The sequence below is a fragment of the Periplaneta americana genome, chromosome 5 (genome assembly GCF_040183065.1).
Source record: "Periplaneta americana isolate PAMFEO1 chromosome 5, P.americana_PAMFEO1_priV1, whole genome shotgun sequence".
Lineage (NCBI taxonomy): Eukaryota > Metazoa > Arthropoda > Insecta > Blattodea > Blattidae > Periplaneta > Periplaneta americana.
The window spans coordinates 62,360,919-62,380,441 of record NC_091121.1 but is presented as its reverse complement, the minus strand read 5'-3'; the positions used below and the strand labels follow the sequence as shown (position 1 = coordinate 62,380,441).

The 19,523-nt window shown below is 39.0% G+C and overlaps 1 protein-coding gene across 2 annotated transcripts in view; it reads right to left on the bottom strand.

Annotated features, from left to right (window-relative positions):
- LOC138699747 (uncharacterized) overlaps positions 1-19,220 on the bottom strand; it is a 38,412-nt gene extending 19,192 nt beyond the window's left edge. The window contains exons 1-2 of one of the 2 annotated variants that reach the window (XM_069825858.1): positions 19,087-19,208; positions 7,028-7,129 (exon numbers count right to left, since the gene is read on the bottom strand). In XM_069825858.1, coding sequence (XP_069681959.1) covers positions 7,028-7,066 — 39 coding nt within the window. In that variant the 5' untranslated portion in view covers positions 7,067-7,129; positions 19,087-19,208. Of the gene's footprint in view, positions 1-7,027; positions 7,130-19,086 lie in introns of both variants that reach the window. The other variant, XM_069825859.1, reaches the window with a different exon arrangement.
- Between the last annotated feature and the right edge of the window lie 303 nt (positions 19,221-19,523).

The window sequence follows — 19,523 nt, the reverse complement described above, 5'->3', positions numbered from 1 at the left end:
GAACACATTCTTTAGAAATAGATTACGTTGCGGATAACTCTATGCATAAAACAATATAAAAATGCGTGTAATTAAATAATTAAATAAAATCTATGCAAGTTGCAAGTTTTACAACAGTTACTTAAATTACAACTACAATTACCGAAATGTCATACGAATTTCCTACATGTAACATGGTCACAATTAGTATTAAGGCTGATAATTTCTAAACTAGTTGTTACTGGATTTGAGTTCATTATCTCAGATTATTCCTTTAAAATTCTTTACTAGTACCACAGTTTGGCACAAATTTACGGAAACACTCTGTACATACAGTTCCAGCAATCGTTACGTTTATAATAAGTAATAAATACAACTGGAGGTTATCCCAAACACTGAGGCTGGATATTCAACTGCTACGAAGTTCGAGTAAGCCAGTTGCATGCATTTGCGCATGTCTCTCACGACTTGTATGTAGTATATATACCTGTGAATTAATTAACTAGTAAACAGATAATGTGTTAAACTAGATTTTAAATCCATCAAAATCCTTTAAGGTTACCCACAAGTCAGTTCAAAAGCATTACCAGTATCACATGTAACTCAGTCACGGCCATCACCCAACAACACAATCTAGGTCGTCATCAAAGAAAGAGCCGAGGTCGTTACCAAACAACACAATTTAGATCGTCATCAAACAGCGCAGCAGATCTCATCAGACAACATAATCACCGTCGTCGTCAAGCAACACACTCACCGTCACATCCACATTCGTCAAACAACACATGCTCGCATTCGTCGCCGAGCAACACACCCGCATTCATTCGTAGCCAAGCAATACACTCGCAGTCATTCGTCGCCGAGCAACACACTCGCATTCATTCGTAGCCAAGCAATACACTCGCAGTCATTCGTCGCCGAGCAACACACTCGCATTCATTCGTAGCCAAGCGATACACTCGCATTCATTCGTAGCCAAGCAATACACTCGCATTACTTCGTAGCCAAGCAATACACTCGCATTCATTCGTCGCCGAGCAACACACTCGCATTCATTCGTAGCCAAGCAATACACTTGCATTCATTCGTCGCCGAGCAACACACTCGCATTCATTCGTAGCCAAGCAATACACTCGCATTACTTCGTAGCCAAGCAACACACCCGCATTCATTCGTCGCCGAGCAACACACTCGCATTCATTCGTAGACAAGCAATACAATCACATTCATTCGTCGCCGAGCAACACACTCGCATTCATTCGTAGCCAAGCAATACACTCGCAGTCATTCGTCGCCGAGCAACACACTCGCATTCATTCGTAGCCAAGCAATACACTCGCAGTCATTCGTCGCCGAGCAACACACTCGCATTCATTCGTAGCCAAGCGATACACTCGCAGTCATTCATCGCCGAGCAACACACTCGCATTCATTCGTAGCCAAGCAATACACTCGCATTACTTCGTAGCCAAGCAATACACTCGCATTCATTCGTCGCCGAGCAACACACACGCATTCATTCGTAGCCAAGCAATACACTCGCATTACTTCGTAGCCAAGCAACACACCCGCATTCATTCGTCGCCGAGCAACACACTCGCATTCATTCGTAGCCAAGCAATACACTCGCATTACTTCGTAGCCAAGCAATACACTCGCATTACTTCGTAGCCAAGCAATACACTCGCATTCATTCGTAGCCAAGCAATACACTCGCATTCATTCGTCGCCGAGCAACACACTCGCATTCATTCGTCGCCGAGCAACACACTCGCATTCATTCGTAGCCAAGCAATACACTCGCATTCATTCGTCGCCGAGCAACACACTCGCATTCATTCGTCGCCGAGCAACACACTCGCATTCATTCGTAGCCAAGCGATACACTCGCATTACTTCGTAGCCAAGCAATACACTCGCATTCATTCGTCGCCGAGCAACACGCATTCATTCGTAGCCAAGCAATACACTCGCATTACTTCGTAGCCAAGCAATACACTCGCATTCATTCGTCGCCGAGCAACACACTCGCATTCATTCGTAGCCAAGCAATACACTCGCATTCATTCGTCGCCGAGCAACACACCCGCATTCATTCGTCGCCGAGCAACACACCCGCATTCATTCGTCGCCGAGCAACACACCCGCATTCATTCGTCGCCGAGCAACACACCCGAATTCATTCGTCGCCGAGCAACACACCCGTATTTATTCGTAGCCAAGCAATACACTCGCATTCATTCGTCGCCGAGCAACACGCATTCATTCGTAGCCAAGCAATACACTCGCATTCATTCGTCGCCGAGCAACACGCATTCATTCGTAGCCGAGCAATACACTCGCATTACTTCGTAGCCAAGCAATACACTCGCATTCATTCGTCGCCGAGCAACACACTCGCATTCATTCGTAGCCAAGCAATACACTCGCATTCATTCGTCGCCGAGCAACACGCATTCATTCGTAGCCAAGCAATACACTCGCATTCATTCGTCGCCGAGCAACACACTCGCATTCATTCATAGCCAAGCAATACACTCGCATTCATTCGTCGCCGAGCAACACGCATTCATTCGTAGCCAAGCAATACACTCGCATTACTTCGTAGCCAAGCAATACACTCGCATTCATTCGTCGCCGAGCAACACACTCGCATTCATTCGTAGCCAAGCAACACACCCGCATTCATTCGTCGCCGAGCAACACACCTGCATTCATTCGTCGCCGAGCAACACACCCGCATTCATTCGTAGCCGAGCAACACACTCGCATTAATTCGCCGCCGAACAACACACCATCATTCATTCGTCGCCGAGCAACACACCAGCATTCATTCGTCGCCGAGCAACACACCCGCATTCATTCGTCGCCGAGCAACACACCCGCATTCATTCGTCGCCGAGCAACACACCCGCATTCATTCGCCGCCGAGCAACACACCCGCATTCATTCGTCGCCGAGCAACACACCCGCATTCATTCGCCGCCGAGCAACACACCCGCATTCATTCGCCGCCGAGCAACACACCCGCATTTATTCGTCGCCGAGCAACACACCCGCATTCATTCGTCGCCGAGCAACACACCCGCATTCATTCACCGCCGAGCAACACACCCGCATTCATTCACCGCCGAGCAACACACCCGCATTCATTCGCCGCCGAGCAACACACCCGCATTTATTCGTCGCCGAGCAACACACCCGCATTCATTCGCCGCCGAGCAACACACCCGCATTTATTCGTCGCCGAGCAACACACCCGCATTCATTCGTCGCCGAGCAACACACCCGCATTCATTCGTCGCCGAGCAACATACCAGCATTCATTCGTCGCCGAGCAACACATTCGCATTCATTCGTCGCCGAGCAACACAGCCGCATTTATTCGTCGCCGAGCAGCACACCATTCATTCGTCGCCGAGTAACACATTCGCATTCATTCGTGGCCGAGCAGCATACTCGTATTCATTCGTGGCCGAGCAACACACCCGCATTCATTCGCCGCCGAGCAACACACCCGCACTTATTCGTCGCCGAGCAACATACCAACATTCATTCGTCGCCGAGCAACACATTCGCATTCATTCGTGGCCGAGCAGCATACTCTCATTCATTCGTCGCCGAGCAACACACCTTCATTCATTCGTCGTCGCCGAACACACCCACATTCATTCGTCGTCGAGCAACACACCCGCATTCATTCGTCGCCGAGCAACACACCCGCATTCATTCGTCACCGAGTAACACACCCTCATTCATTCGTCGTCGCCGAACAACACACCCGCATTCATTTGTCGTCAAGCAACATAGTCACCATCATCGTCAAGCAACACAGTCACTGTCGACGTCAAGCAAGACAGCACCGTCGTTAAGCAACATAGTCACCGTCGTCGTCAAGCAACATAGTCACCATCGTCGTCAAGCAACATAGACACCAGGTCGTCAATTTTTATAGTCACCGTCGTCATCAATCATTATAGTCATTGTCGTCAAACAACAGTCACCGTCGTCATCAATCAACATTGTCACCATCGTCGTTACGACATAGTCACAGTCGTAGTCGTAGTCAAGCAACATAGTCATCGCCGTCATCAAGCAACACAGTCACCGTCGTCAAGTAACATAGTTACCATCGTTGTCAAGCAACATAGTCACCATTGTCGTCAAGCAACATAGTCACCATTGTCGTCAAGCAACATAGTCACCATTGTCGTCAATCATTATAGTCACCGTCGTCGTCGATCAATATACAGTCGCCAAGTAACATTCACCGTCGCCGTCATGCAAAATATCACCGTCGTCATTAATAACACAGTCACCATCGTCAAGCAATATCGTACTATCCACATCTGTGAAGTAACGGTTAGCGCGTCTGGCCGCGAAACCAGGTGGCCCGGGTGCGATTCCCGGTCGGAGCAAGTTACCTGGTTGAGATTTTTTCCGGGGTTTTCCCTCAACCCAATATGAGTAAATGCTGGGTAACTTTCGGTGTTGGACCCCGGACTCATTTCACCGACATTACCACCGTCATCTCATTCAGACGCTAAGTAACCTAAGATGTTGATAAAGCGTCATAAAATAACCTACTAAAATAAATAAAAAATAAAAATAACGTTACCATTGCGTCGTCAAGTAATATGGTCACCGTCGCCGTCAAGCAACATAATCATCACCACAAATCTCTCTCAGATTCATCAACATTTGAATATTGAACTCAGTCGTGAAAATTCGTAGCACTTTATGTATATGTAGTATTTTACACCGCAACCACACGATGTCCATAACGACAGTTTGAGTTGAAAAATGAAGCATTAACAGCAACATGCCAATGATTTATACGAGAAACGTGTTCTCTACACATTTTAACATTTTTTTGTAGCCTTTGAGCGTGACTACATATGACTGTTTCGTATGCACGACTTCCATTTAAATCGATAAAACCTTGGGCAAAGCAAAAATTTTGTTCCATATCACAACCACTGAAAGGATTTAATGTTATCAGAAATTCCATTTACGTCTGTGTATGAAATTGTTATGCTTCCATTCATTGTCTGGATATAATATAGATGTCTGTAATGTGTGAGACCAACCCACGGATATAGAAATAAGGTTCCTCGGGAAGCCATCTTGTTTATATCAAGAACTCTGCTATGCTGGCATGTTGACAGATACGCAATTACAATTCAAAACATAAATTTTAGACGGTGGTGCTGGTGGCTGTGAAAGTAGTGATTTTTCATGCATGTTAGAATGTATCTCTAAATATTTAAATTCAGCGAAAACTGACCAGAAATTAATTCATTTCATTAGCACTCTGCACTTATAACAATAAAGGAAATTAGTGAAGATAAACATATCTCCTCTACACGTCACGAAAGTGTAAGGAAGCATGGAGATAAGGTTCCATACTTCTGCGACTTCGGTAATAGAATGTGTAGTGTGGCCGGAACCACGCTCCGACTGCCTTTCACCGTCGGAGGAAGACACGGTACGCATTCAATTTGACAGAGGGCTGGCTGAGTGGACTTCGGAGTCATTGTGGAAGTTTTTGTAACGAGAAAAATCCTATTACCATTCGGAATTGAACCTAGGATCTTCCAGTCCGTAGCCAGCTGCTCTACTAATTGAGCTTTGCAGGCGCTAAAGAAAATTGGTACAGTAATACAAAAATTATAAGGCTTTCTACTTAGATGTAACCCATTAATACGTTCTCTTTACGATGTGTAAATACTTAGACATAAATAATAATAATAATAATAATAATAATAATAATAATAATACTTACAAATGGCTTTTAAGAACCCGGAGGTTCATTGTCGACCTCACATAAGCCCGCCATCGGTCCCTATTCTGTGCAAGATTAATCCAATCTCTATTATCATAACCCACCTCCCTCAAATCCATTTTAATATTATCCTCCCATCTACGTCTCTGCCTTCCCAAAGGTCTTTTCCCTCCGGTCTCCCAACTAACACTCTATATTCATTTCTGGGTTTGCCCATATGTGCTACATGCCCAGCCCATCTCAAATGTCTGGATTTAATGTTCCTGATTATGTCAGGCGAAGGATACAATGCGTGCAGTTCTATGTTGTGTTACTTTCTCCATTCTCCTGTAACTTCATCCCTCTTAGCCCCAAATATTTTGGTGATTATTGTTTCCTTCCCTGTAATACAACAAGTAATCTCCTATTTGTGATATGTCATTCCCATCTAACCTAACCTCTTGTACTTCCACGAAGTCTATTCTATATCTAGCTAGTTCTTTTGCTACTAATGTTACCCCTCCTGTTCTATAAAGACTAGTTACGTTCCGCGTACCAAATCTCATAACCCTATTCCTTTGCTGTGGTCGTGCCAGAGAATCAGTCCGATTCCGAGGCTTATTGTATGGATTCGTAACAAGCTGTTTTTTTACGGTGATGGGTTGTTAGCCCTTCGCCCAACCCCCAAGCTGGAGGACCACCCCTTATCGGCTGTCCACGACTGCTTATTCAATATATTCGCAGCTACCCTCCATATTTGGAGGACGGGTCCTCTATCCGCAACCTGAGGACGCGCCATGCCGTGGTGATAGGGACCCAGAATACATGGAATAATAATAATAATAATAATAATAATAATAATAATAATCATCATCATCATCATCATAAATAATAACTAAAAACTCTATGAATCCCTCTGAATTGCATTGTTTTCATATCACATTAATGGTAGAAACTAAAAGTGCAGTTTACTCGATCCAGTTTATATCGTATTAACTGTTTTAATGCTGCGTATCTCATTATACACAGTTGTTTTAAGAAAGTTGCGTGAAATAAATTATAATTATCATTTCTTTCTTCCTCATAATAAGAATTATGCTCAAGGTCAAAATATAGGCCTACTACTATTTACCTACTTTGTAGACAAATTTAATAGTGTAAAAATTTATGAAGTGGCCAGTGCTGTTTATAAACCAAAGTTATACTGTTATGATAATTATTAATATTTTAGATTTTTAATTGTCTGTTGGCAATTAATTTCTCAAATATTTCGGAACTACTTACAGGTTCCATCTGGTCCAGTTGTGTGGGGTAGCCAAGCATAACGACCCGAACCGAGTAGGCGACCCTTCCAGGTTTCGAGCCTTAATACACTGAGGATGGAACCTGTAAGTAGTTCCGAAACGTTGAAGTAATTAAATTTCAACAAAATGGTACCTGAATCCAAAATCTTCATCACAATCCAAATACCGTAAAAACATGTGATGAGTAGAGACCGGTACAACATAAGAAAATTTTGCCAAAATATGAAATTTAATTTGACAAATTATGATATATGAAATAAATAGTTCCATGCTAAAATATTTTCGTTCTTGAACCATTTGTAGCATGTTTACATCGCTACTTACAAAATAAGCTTTCGGAGAATGATTTTGTCTATGTTTTCTACCAAATAAAATACAATAAATCTGTATAATTAAAGAGCTTCAGCATCATTAAATCATTACTTGAATGCATGAACTAGGTAACTCAATTTTTTTACACTGAAGAGAACCGAAAAAACGAAGTTCTTTCACTGGCTGGACTCAACACTGGTGGCGGTTATTACAATATAACACAAGTAACGTTTTCTGTATTTCCTAGCAAAAGATTACACCTTCTGTCAGTTAATATTGCTTTGTGCAATGAAAAATCCATGACGTTGCAAAAGGAGAAGAAATTAAATAAACAGCAAAATTTATCGTTGAAACCCGTTAAAAAAAACTAATTTACAGGTATACAAGTAGACAAAGTAAAACTGAAAAATACTTTCACTGGACTCGAAAGAATGAGCAAAGACTAGGAACCGCCTATTTTGTTTTGGCTGTTCAAATTCATTGACATTACCATTTGGAGATTTCACTTGCTCTTGGGAATCATGGACAGTTGGTGAAATAGGTAGCTTGGGTTTTTCAAGTGTTTCCTGGGAAATATCTCTATTGCCTCCTTATAATGTCTGAAAAGTATGGCTCAATGGTAGTTATCCAAAAATATTAACAGATTGCGAAAAAAAAAAAAAGTCGTGTAATTTATGAAAAAATATGAAGATTTTTGTAAAATATTAAAATTTTGTAAAGACATTATAAAATATTAACATTTTGAGCGTTAATTGCATTCCACACATCGTGAATTATGAAAATCCTTGTACACATACCTCTAGCAGGAATGGTTTGTAATATGAAATTTCATATTTTGCTGTATCACTAGCGATGAATATTACATTTTCCGCTACCATTTTTGCATCCGAACCGTCCTCGGAGCCTGATGATTAAAGTATAATTCATATGTTAAATTTTTGTCACATTTATTTACAGAAAAATACAATAATGTTAATTCTATGTACGTAATGCAATGTACTCGTAGTTAAAATAGGGAGAAGGATTTAATTAAATCATCAGCCCTCCAGTGAGAGTGACCACAAGGATCCTGAATACAGAGCAGTTATGTTTTTTAAGTAGTTAATTAAAAAAAAATTTGAATTTGAGATTTGCTTGACGATAAAATATATTGCCAAAATTATCTTTCTTGAAAATAAACTGTAAATAATGTTGGATGATATGTAAAGAGTCCCTAAGAATTTGTAGTAGGATGTTTTGTATTTGAAAGACTATGAATAATAACTTATTATAATTATAATAAATTAAATAAAATATTATTATTATTATTATTATTATTATTATTATTATTATTATTATTATTAGGTACGGATCGCACGACCCTAAATACACGTGAGGCATTCAACTAGCAATGCAACACTTCTTTCTCCCCTCGGTGAAGTATTGCTGGAAAGCAATTACCGTACATTTTATGTGGATTATCCCGTGTTACCGCATTTAGTTTCACAATTGTCTGTAAGTGGCAGCAAAACAACTATTTATCCCTCAAAATATTGTGAATGAGATGTGAGCAGTAAAGAAAACAGTGATTAAATTTCTTTTGGTGGAAAAGGATACCATCTGTGGCAGAAATTTGTGGCCATCTTCTTTATTTCTTATTGAGGAAAGTATCTCGAAAAGCCTATAGGTATAGTTCCCACACTTTTCAAGATATTTTAATCCCATATTTTGAATAGTTACCTTCCTATCTTACCAAATCATTTCATCTTTTTTTTCAAATTTATTACGAGGGTTGTTCAATAAAGACTGGCGCTAGTGTTGTGAAGCACTTATTTACAAAGATTACAATTTTACACTTTTGCCGCCTTCAATATACTATCAGCCCAATACAATGCACTTGTCCCACCTCCGTTGCCACTCTCGGAAGACATTCTCGAAGCCGTCCTTTTACAAACACTTAAAAATCGCATCTAAACCTTTCACTGCCTTGATTTCATCGTCAAAAAGATGTCCCTTTCCTTTTTTGGCAGTGGGGTAAAGGAAGAAATCACAGGGAGCCAGGTCGGGGATGTAAGGGTGGATTCTTTCTATACGACTCTGCTTCTGTTCAAGAGCGAGCAGTCGCGGTAGCCATCGTGCACACATTCTAGACACGTGCAAATGGCGCATTAAGAGTGTGAGCGCTACCATTCGATGTGTTCAGAATGTGTGCCAGCTGCCTAACAGTGAGAACAGCAACAGACCCAGTGTTGATTGTTGTCTCCGTTAAGGCTGTAACTGATGCACCTTCTCCTCCCTGCAATTCACAACGTTGCCGGCCATCGAAAACAAAGTCGACGAGACATGATAGACTCATCAAAAGCTCTCCTCAATTCTTTGTAAGTAGCTAAAGCATTTTTGTTCAGGCGAACACAAAATGTTATTACGTAACGCTACTCGCTAAAATCAGGCATATTTGAAATTTAGAGTCGAAACACACACGTATCTACTGTACTTCAGTGCACGCATCAGCTCCAAGGGGGACGAAATCTTACGTATTTATGTGTCTAAGCATGTAGGTTGTAGGTTATTTTACGATGCTTCATGAACATCTTAGGTTATTTATCGTCTGAATGGGATAAAGGTGATAATGCCAGTGAAATGATTTCTGGGTCCAGCACCAAAAGTTACCCAGCATTTGCTCATATTGGGTTGAGGGAATACCTGGAAAAAACCTCAACCAGATAACTTGTCCCGACCGGGAATCGAACCCGGGCCACCTGGTTTCGCGGCCAGACGCGCTAGCCGTTACTCCACAGGTGTGGACTTCCAAGCATGTAGTTTCCTCACATACCGAGAGATGACATCGGCAGTGTCAGTCTTGATTGAACAGCCTTCGTATATGTAATAATTACGATTGGTATTCTTGGGCATTCTCCAACAGCAACACTCCTTCTACCATTTTTAAACATAACAATCACTTCCAAACACTGGTACTAAAAAAAAAAGTACTACTGATGTGTATTCTACGGACGCACACACACACGTTATTGTGCGATTTATTTATGGCATTCGTGAATTCGATTCTGACAGGGGTCCATCCTATCGCATCCCTGACAGAGCCAGGTTCCATTCTCAGACGAGTACCTTATAGACTAAAGGCCCACGGCCTGGAGCCCCAAGTCCTTCCTATATCAGCATAGAATCTCGTGCTGGCCCCAAGACTTCACCGCAGCCTATTTTTAACTACTGCAAATTAAATAAGAAGTGAGGTGAAGGTGGAGTGTGTTGGTGAAATGAAAGTACCCCAAGAAAACTCTCTGCAACGTTTTTGTCACCACAAATTACATCATTACCTAGTCGTGGATGGAACCCAGGCCTAATGGGAGACAAGCGACAAACACATACGCGGCTAGGATTTGCTATACTACTGCATAAAACAGGCATGTCAATTGATGCCTACAGGAGCAAGCGCGCGCTTTAGAGCCCAGGAGAGCCTGAGCCCTTTACAGCGGAAAGGAAAGAGACAGACGAAAGAGGTGATATATGCTACTTGGTCGAGCTATATTCAGGGATGGCCAGCACTGATTCAATAGATAAAGGGAAGAGAACTTATTAAAACTGCATCCATGTTTATTTTTAGATTTGCCTGAGAAGTATAAGTGCATTATAAGAATGTAAGTTTTACTAATTTTAATGTCCATTTTTCACAAGTTTGATTTTTTTATTCAAAAGAAATATTTTCTCAACTTTTCGTATATAAAAGTGAAATTTTCAGGTATAGGCCTATTTATTTAGTAGCCTTACAGAATGTTTTCGTAAATCTAATATACCGTATATACGTATTACTGAAGATAGTGTATTGAACATTTTGAAAATATTCTTTATGAATGATGTGTTTCATCCACTTTATACAGTATAATATTATATACTACTATGGAATTTAAGTGAATATTCCTTCTTAAGTCTCTATTATGTTATTAAGATTTAAAACACAAGTGCAATATTAAGAAATCAGTATTAGTAATTTTGTTTTACAGACAATATAGATAATATTAAACAGACAGATGCCATATAAAATAACGACATAAAATTTCACGTTCCGTTTGAAGTTTGTGCACCACTGTTTTCTTAATCCAAAAGGTTGCTTATTCATATACACAACCCTTCCTCTTTCCATACTTAGCGCTTGCTACCCGCGCACGACGTCAAGGTCAGAAAAATGCGCTTGCTTTGACATCACTGGCATAAAAGATACGAGTAGTTTTCCTTATCGCGTTTGGCGTACAATCATAAAAAATTGCCTATTTACTTGAATCGATCATTTAACAACATGGCCATTACGCTGATGATTGGTCGATACAGGTAAGTAGGTAGGCCTACCTCCTAATCTGATTTTGAGCTAAAATGGGGGGACGCCGTATCTCTTATACTCTACCGAAGTGATTCTCAATCAGGGGGCAAAGAGCAGTTAATGGGGGGTACAAACAAAATAAAATAAAATATAATAATAATAATAATAATAATAATAATAATAATAATAATAATAATAATATTTCTATTATCAGGCAGCTGAATCTCACTTGTCGATATGTGTCAGAGAAAGAACAATTGTTTGTATGCACCTGAAGTCTGACTAGTGTAATATGTAGCTAGTCGGTGATGTATGCAATGGAGGGGGAAAGGAACGACCACCCTACCCCATTATCTCGTGGCCTAGTTGCCTCATACGTGGTGTCTTCTTGGTATCACTTGTGGGGTTCAGACCTGTCTTCGGACAGTTGACTAAACAACACCAATGTACTGTGTTATTTACATATAATATTGCTTAATTATTTTTATTTATTACCAAATTAAAATATATTAGAAATAGCTCCAGACCTACATTTATTAGCAATATTCTAATGACTAATCCTAATGCATTTAGATGTTGTATTTTTAAAATAAACCAAATTTCATATTATCATATTCTGCGTTCTACACCTTAAACCAGGGGACCGCACTAAAGTAATGTGAGAAAAAGCGGGATTATGATCATCAAACATGATTGGAAACTGCTCTACAGTACAGCTAGCGATATGTAGTGAAAATAAAAATATCAGAATGGTCCTGAGGGCGACATCATTAATTAGCAAATCGTCAGTCTGTATTCTCCTAGAGGAGTAATGCAAAATACATGCCATTATTATCATTATCATTACATACATACATATACATGCATACATACAAATGGCTTTTAAGGAACCCGAAGATTCATTGCAGCCTTCACATAAGCCCGCCATCGGTCCCTATCCTTTGCAAGATTAATCCAGTCCCTATCATCATATCCCACCTCCCTCAAATCCATTTTAATATTCTCCCATCTACGTCTCGGCCTCCCCAAAGGTCTTTTTCCCTCCGGTCTCCCAACTAACACTCCATATGCATTCCTGGATTCGCCCATACGTGCTACATGCCCTGCCCATCGCAAACGTCTGGATTTAATGTTCCTAATTATGTCAGGTGAAGAATACAATGCGTGCAGTTCTATGTTGTGTAACTTTCTCCATTCTCCTGTAACTTCATCCCTCTTAGCTCCAAATATTTTCCTAAGAACCTTATTCTCAAAAACCCTCAATCTCTGTTCCTCTCTCAGAGTGAGAGTCCAAGTTTCACAGCCATACAGAACAACCGGTAATATAATTGTTTTATAAATTCTAACTTTCAGATTTTTTGACAGCAGACTAGATGACAAAAGCTTCTCAACCGAATAATAACAGGCATTTCCCATATTTATTCTGCGTTTAATTTCCTCCCGAGTGTCATTTACGTTTGTTACTATTGCTCCAAGATATTTGAATTTTTCCACCCCTTCGAAGGATAAATCTCTAATTTTTATATTTCCATTTCGTACAATATTCTGGTCACGAGACAATCATATACTTTGTCTTTTCGGGATTTACTTCAAAACCGATCACTTTACTTGCTTCAAGTAAAATTTCCGTGTTTTCCTTAATCGTTTGTCGATTTTCTCCTAACATATTCACGTCATCCGCATAGACAAAAAGCTGATGTAACCCGTTCAATTCCAAACCCTGCCTGTTATCCTGAACTTTCTTAATGGCATATTCTAAAGCGAAGTTAAAAAGTAAAGGTGATAGTGCATTTCCCTGTGTTATTATTATTATTATTATTATTATTATTATTATTATTATTATTATGTGTTCTTGACTATGATGGTGATGATTGTATTCATGATTATGAAGATGATGGTGATGTGTAATATTCTTGTGGCGGTGGCGGCGGCTACATCTTAATCTAACTTATCTCAATCAAGGTCTATTCTTGTTGCTCGTCATGTGACAGTCACCTGTGTACCGCTGTGAGTAAACATTTTGTAATTCGTCGACATTCCATTTACAGAAGAAGAAGAGTGCTTCAAGTTACGAAAGCACAGCATTATGTTGAAAGTCGGTCGAGTAGTCGTATTCATGTCAATGTACTTACTGGGCTATATTTGCGAATTGCTCATGACCGCATTTTGCCATGCTGTATTACAAGAACAGAACTAAGCCATTCTTTAAGACGTATTTAAACAACTACTTCGGCTGTCCAGCTCCGAAGGGGTGATTATATGGTGATAATCGGCAATGACAAACCAAGACTAACGTAGAGTTTCGAAGATAGATTCAGTCTTTGGACTGAAAAGAAGAGATACCTTACAGTACTTCTTCTATTGCTGGTAACGAATAGGGAGTTCACGTCGTTTCGAAGACTTGCTCTATGTTCGTCTCCAGATGAAATATTCCACGAAAAGCATCAGTCAAGCCGATTTAATTGTATGTAATGACAAATATGCCAGGTATTATCGTTCGGTGTTAACTTCAACTTGCGTTCGTAAACAAAACAGAGTGACCTGTGCCGTAGAAATAATTGGGTACCGGTATGTTGTTCATAAAGACATCCGTATCTTATAGGCTGTACAGCCTGTATGAGAGAAATTACACACAATACCCTTTTGGATGACATTAAAAAGATACACTTATTACAACCGAAAGTAACAATTTCATTTTGACACACTTTATTCTTGTCATTTTTAATGTTTATTGCCAAGAGTTATTGCAGTAGCTACACAAAAGCCACATATGTATGTTTAGAAACAAAATTCACTGCTGGTCATCAGACATAACATTTTCGTATGCTGAAAATCTTCGATCCACGTTGGCTGAAACAACGGGTGCATAATATGTGAAGCTCTATATCTACATGATTAATATCTAATCGAGTTCAAGTAATGTACATTCCTGACCGGAAATAACATTACAAATGCTACGCAGACCATTGTATTCATAGTTTTTGTTCAATATTGTTTTAATTTTGGGTTGTACAAATTTATCTGTTTCATCTTGCACGCTATTATGTTTATGTGCAATACTTTACATACGTATAATTTGAGTGACTAGTTTTTCCCTTGATTTTTCTAAGCATTCAATACAAGAAGGTACTAACTTACTTACTGGCTTTTAAGGAACCCGAGGTTCATTGCCGCCCTCACATAAGTCCACCATTGGTCCCTATCCTGAGCAAGATTAATCCATTCTCTATCATCATATCCCACCTCCCTCAAATCCATTCTTATTTGAAGGATTTGTAACAAGCTTTTCTTTTACGGCGATGGGTTAAGAAGGTAGGAATCCATAATTTGGCTTACTGTTTTTTTAGCTTACTGGGTCATTCGGAAAGATTTGTGACACTCTTATTGAAGTTATGTCGTCACTGTTAAAGAATTTGATCACTTTCTGAAGATTAGCGAATTTGTCGCAATGACAACCACGAACCCCACAGCTTAAGTATACCTTATTTTATTTCAAGGAGTGCAGTTCGGTGTTCAAAGGAGCCACCGAACTGCACTCCTTGAAATAAAATAAGGTATACAGGAGATGGAGGCAGAGGGACACCAGGACATTTTTTCTTCAGTGATGACACACGAGAAAGTGGTGACTTTACAAACATTTCTTCACATCGGACATCATCCGGCCAACATCTATAAATTGAGATCGTACTTCTTCCGCAATTCTGTGACAGGTGTGGGCGAGGCAAGTAACGTGAATAATTTTTATTTATTTGGCTTTAACCCCATGTCCTGCCTTGGTCATGTAAGATGCCGCATCACTAACGAACATTAGTACTTTGTTGCATGACACACCTGAAGATCATAGCAATTGCAAGGCACTGTTAAATAACGAAATAATTGTAGAGGAATTCACTTGATCTAGTTCCTGACACACGTGTCTAGTATGCAAGATCTTTAGGACTGTCCACATCTTGCCACATGCCATCTTCTGGAAGCCGTTGTATCTACTGAAATCCATATAGTCATCGTTAATATCATCAATGCATTTATCGTAACAGTCATGTACATAATATTTTCACAAAGGAATTGACCTTTGTGTACATTTACTAAAAATTCTCGCAATATCCCGTTCAACAGTGTTTGTTTAGTGAGATGTTGGCAGATGAAAATGTCTCATACATATATGAATAAAACTAATAGTGTGATATTCGGTACCTGTCTCTTCATTTTGTTGCACCCTTTCAAGAGCGCTCTTGTGATTTCTGTGATTACGTGCTGTATAATACTATATATTCGTTTGCATGAAATTGAAGTTTTGCAAAGTTTACACATAATATCCTGGCAAATAGACTCTAGATACTCACCATATCTTCTTATAACATTAACCACTTTGCTGGAAAGACTGCCTGTTTGTTTCAGCATTTTGAAATACACTTTGTAACTGAATCGTACTCGAACCTTGTTTGTACTGAAGACTTTTGTCGTGCTTGTACTAATAGCGATGGTTTGTTTCCTCCGTCTGTAAACACTGATAGGTAATGTGCACAGTATGTCTCCTGAATTGAACTAGATGATGAGCAAGGATCGAAGCAAGAACCGCACGGGGCGTACGTACAGTGCGCTGACATGTCTGTCAAGCCTTAGTAATGACTCCGAGTAGGACATTGTTCTCAACGACGAAAATAGAGCCGATGTTCGAAACATAATGAATTCCTTATTCCTTACGAGCAATGGAGAAAGTTCAATCTATATCTCTTCTATACAATTCACCATTGCTTTCTTCCTCTTTTAGATCAAATTTGGATTGGAAAATTTCCATTATTGATGACGTATTAGAGAAGAAGTTTCCAAGATAATTGATTCAACCATTATACTCCTGAGCAATTATTAGGAAAAGCGACGTTTTCGACGGTTGAAAAGGTTGTTCATGTTTTCAAAAATGTAATCGGTAATGAAAGAAGTCCAGTCTAAAGTTTACCTCTATCTTCGGAACTTTGTGTTTTATATTTCCATGAAGGATGGGAAAAAATCAAAATCTTGAAGTGGTATGTTTTTATAACTATGCGGTATATTTCAGTATTGAAAAGTCTTTAATATAAAAACTGGATCTATCTTCGAAAGTAAGGTTTCTAATATTTCATCGATGAGGAAAGTCCAGTAAAAATATTGGATCTACTCTCGAAGCATACTTCTGCATCGATGAATATTTTCAATTACAAATATATTGGAACAGTAGGCCTATAGCTTATCTATGGCTTAACGTAATTTAAGTATAAATTCCTTGATTTTTTGTAAATTTATTGTCTAATTAAACAGGAATGTATTAACTAATCTCGATAGGTAAACATAATAGTGAAATAGTACATCAATTTTTGTCAATCAATTCAAAAATAGGTTCCTCTAACAATGTCTAGCAATACTACACTTAGCACATTTTACCCAAAATTCGTACTTAAGATGTGTGTGCGTTAAGTCATCGATATTTCACTTTGGTGCTTGATCAATAGGCATATTTTCTAATATATTATTAGCAATGGAAAAATTAAATCTTAAGGTCGGATTTATGTTCAGAGCGTCGTGTTCCGTAATACTTAATATGAATGGAGAATGTCCAAATATTCTGCAATATTTTTTCGTATGATGATGTAGAATATCTGCATGGAAATATCATATGTACTTCGGTACATTAAAATAATATATAAATATTTTATCAAGATCGAAAAAGTTCACTTTAAACACCTTACACATTTAAGTCACCATCGTCAAATCTATGATATGAGTAGCTCAAAGCTTCTTACGAAAGGAGGAGATCTAATTTCAATACTAGGCAGAATCTATGAGAATTGTGGACACGAAATTTGTGAGGTAATTTTCTTTCCTCTCGACTACTTCGTGTAATCAACTAGTCTTATTTCATAAATAACTGCTTCATTGTCGATATATTATTCTAAATATTTCAATTTTAAAATTAATTAAATTAAGAATTTATGCATTTTATATGACGTGCCTAAAATGTTTTCTTTATTTTCATAAAAGCCTTTCATCCTTTGTACAATGTTGGTAACATTATTTAATTTATAAAAAAGAAAACAAAAAAAAATACTATAAATTGCAGCGATTAGATAAAGCGAAATATTTTAAGATTCGAGGCCGTAATTGAAAAGTGTGATCCCAAGATGCGTTAAGTCCATTTTTAGTTTTTTTTTTATCCACTGATCTATGGACTGAGCGCGTTTTCAAGTGACATGCACAATAACACAAACTTTTAGACAAGGACTGACGTTTTGGAAAACAACAAGCTTAAAATAATTATAATGATAGAGGTTTCAAACATAATCATAGGCCTATATACAGTATGTATGAATCATAAAAATGAGCAAATGGACTGAGCAAGTTTTGGGACCATTCTCTTCAATTGTATATTGCTAAAAGAATATTCGGAAATTAACAATAATTGTAGTTTATGAAAAATGGCAGTTGAAAAACAAAGATACACTTAATTAGGACTACGGCGCTATTTAACTGAATGTCACGTCTAATAGTGGTCAAGGTTAAAGTCGAGTCACAACACGGCACGAGTCTCCTGTGCGCACCAACAGCTAGAGAAAATATCGTGCGGAAAAAAAACAGTTTGCGTGTCTCCACCCTCTAATTAACATAATCAACTTTACAACTTGAGCGTACACAAATTGACATCAATGCATTTAACGTGAATTTGGGATACATTCAAAGTATGAGTAAATCTTAGGTTAAAAAAAGATCAAATAACTTAATTTTTTCTGTGAATTTGGCTGTAAATAAGGTCCTTAGTAATTGAAGTGCAAGTGTGAGTAGGAATAGCCACTATGTACTCGTATAGATTTGAAATTACAAAATTTGTTTCTAGTCTCGAACCGAACTTACGAATTAAACTAACTCGGGTAATATTTGAAACTAAAGCGAACAAAAACAACTCGAATTTTTTAAGTCTTATGTCCTCATAACGATATATGTTGTTTCACTTTTACTAATAGTACAATACAGTATGCATTGCTTGTATGTTTCTAAAATGAAAAATAATAATTTGTTGTGAACTTAATTAAAACTCTTTAGCTGCTTGTTTGCAGATTATAAATTAAGCATTGCTTTCAGCGTATAAATAAATTTATTTTATCATAATAGAGTTGCATCAGTCTTCCAAAGTGCCAGACAAATGCAGTTAAAGTGGGGGCGCCAATACAAGAAGAGCATTATTAAAAGTCGCAATGTCGTGGTAGCTTTAACATGTCTTCGTTATTATGGAAGCGGAAACCACCATAGAGAAGGTATAGTTGTATTGTATTTATCCTAATAAATTATTTGATCTAAAGCAGGATATGTAGCAAAATCTAATGCTAGGAATTAGCTAACGTACCATCACCGTGTAGCAAACAAAACAATGATGGCGGGGTGCATACCTGCGCTCGTTGCGGCGGGGTGGCTACCCCTGTCTTCTTCAAACGTGCATCCCTCTCCGCGCCGACCAGCCGACTGACTGACGCACTGCGCTGCCGACTCACTCAATACTCTCGGCGGCGATGCTACTGCGCCAGCTGATATGCTGGAAATTGTGTCGTCACCAAAAATGTGTTAAATTGTCCCCAAAAATGACATTAAAATCCGAAGCTCATTACACATGCAGGGTTATACGTATCTCATATTTCCCATAAAACTTAACGGTGTCAAAGGAAACGAGAATATTTAGCACATTTTAAATTGGACGGAAAACATGGCAAAAAAAACTACAGATTGCTTTTTAAAATTGATGTACAGGTTACAGTCAGAATCCGAAATCTGTCAAATCCCGAAGTTTCTAGGAAATTCTAGTTTTCACTTACGTAATTCAGTTACGTCT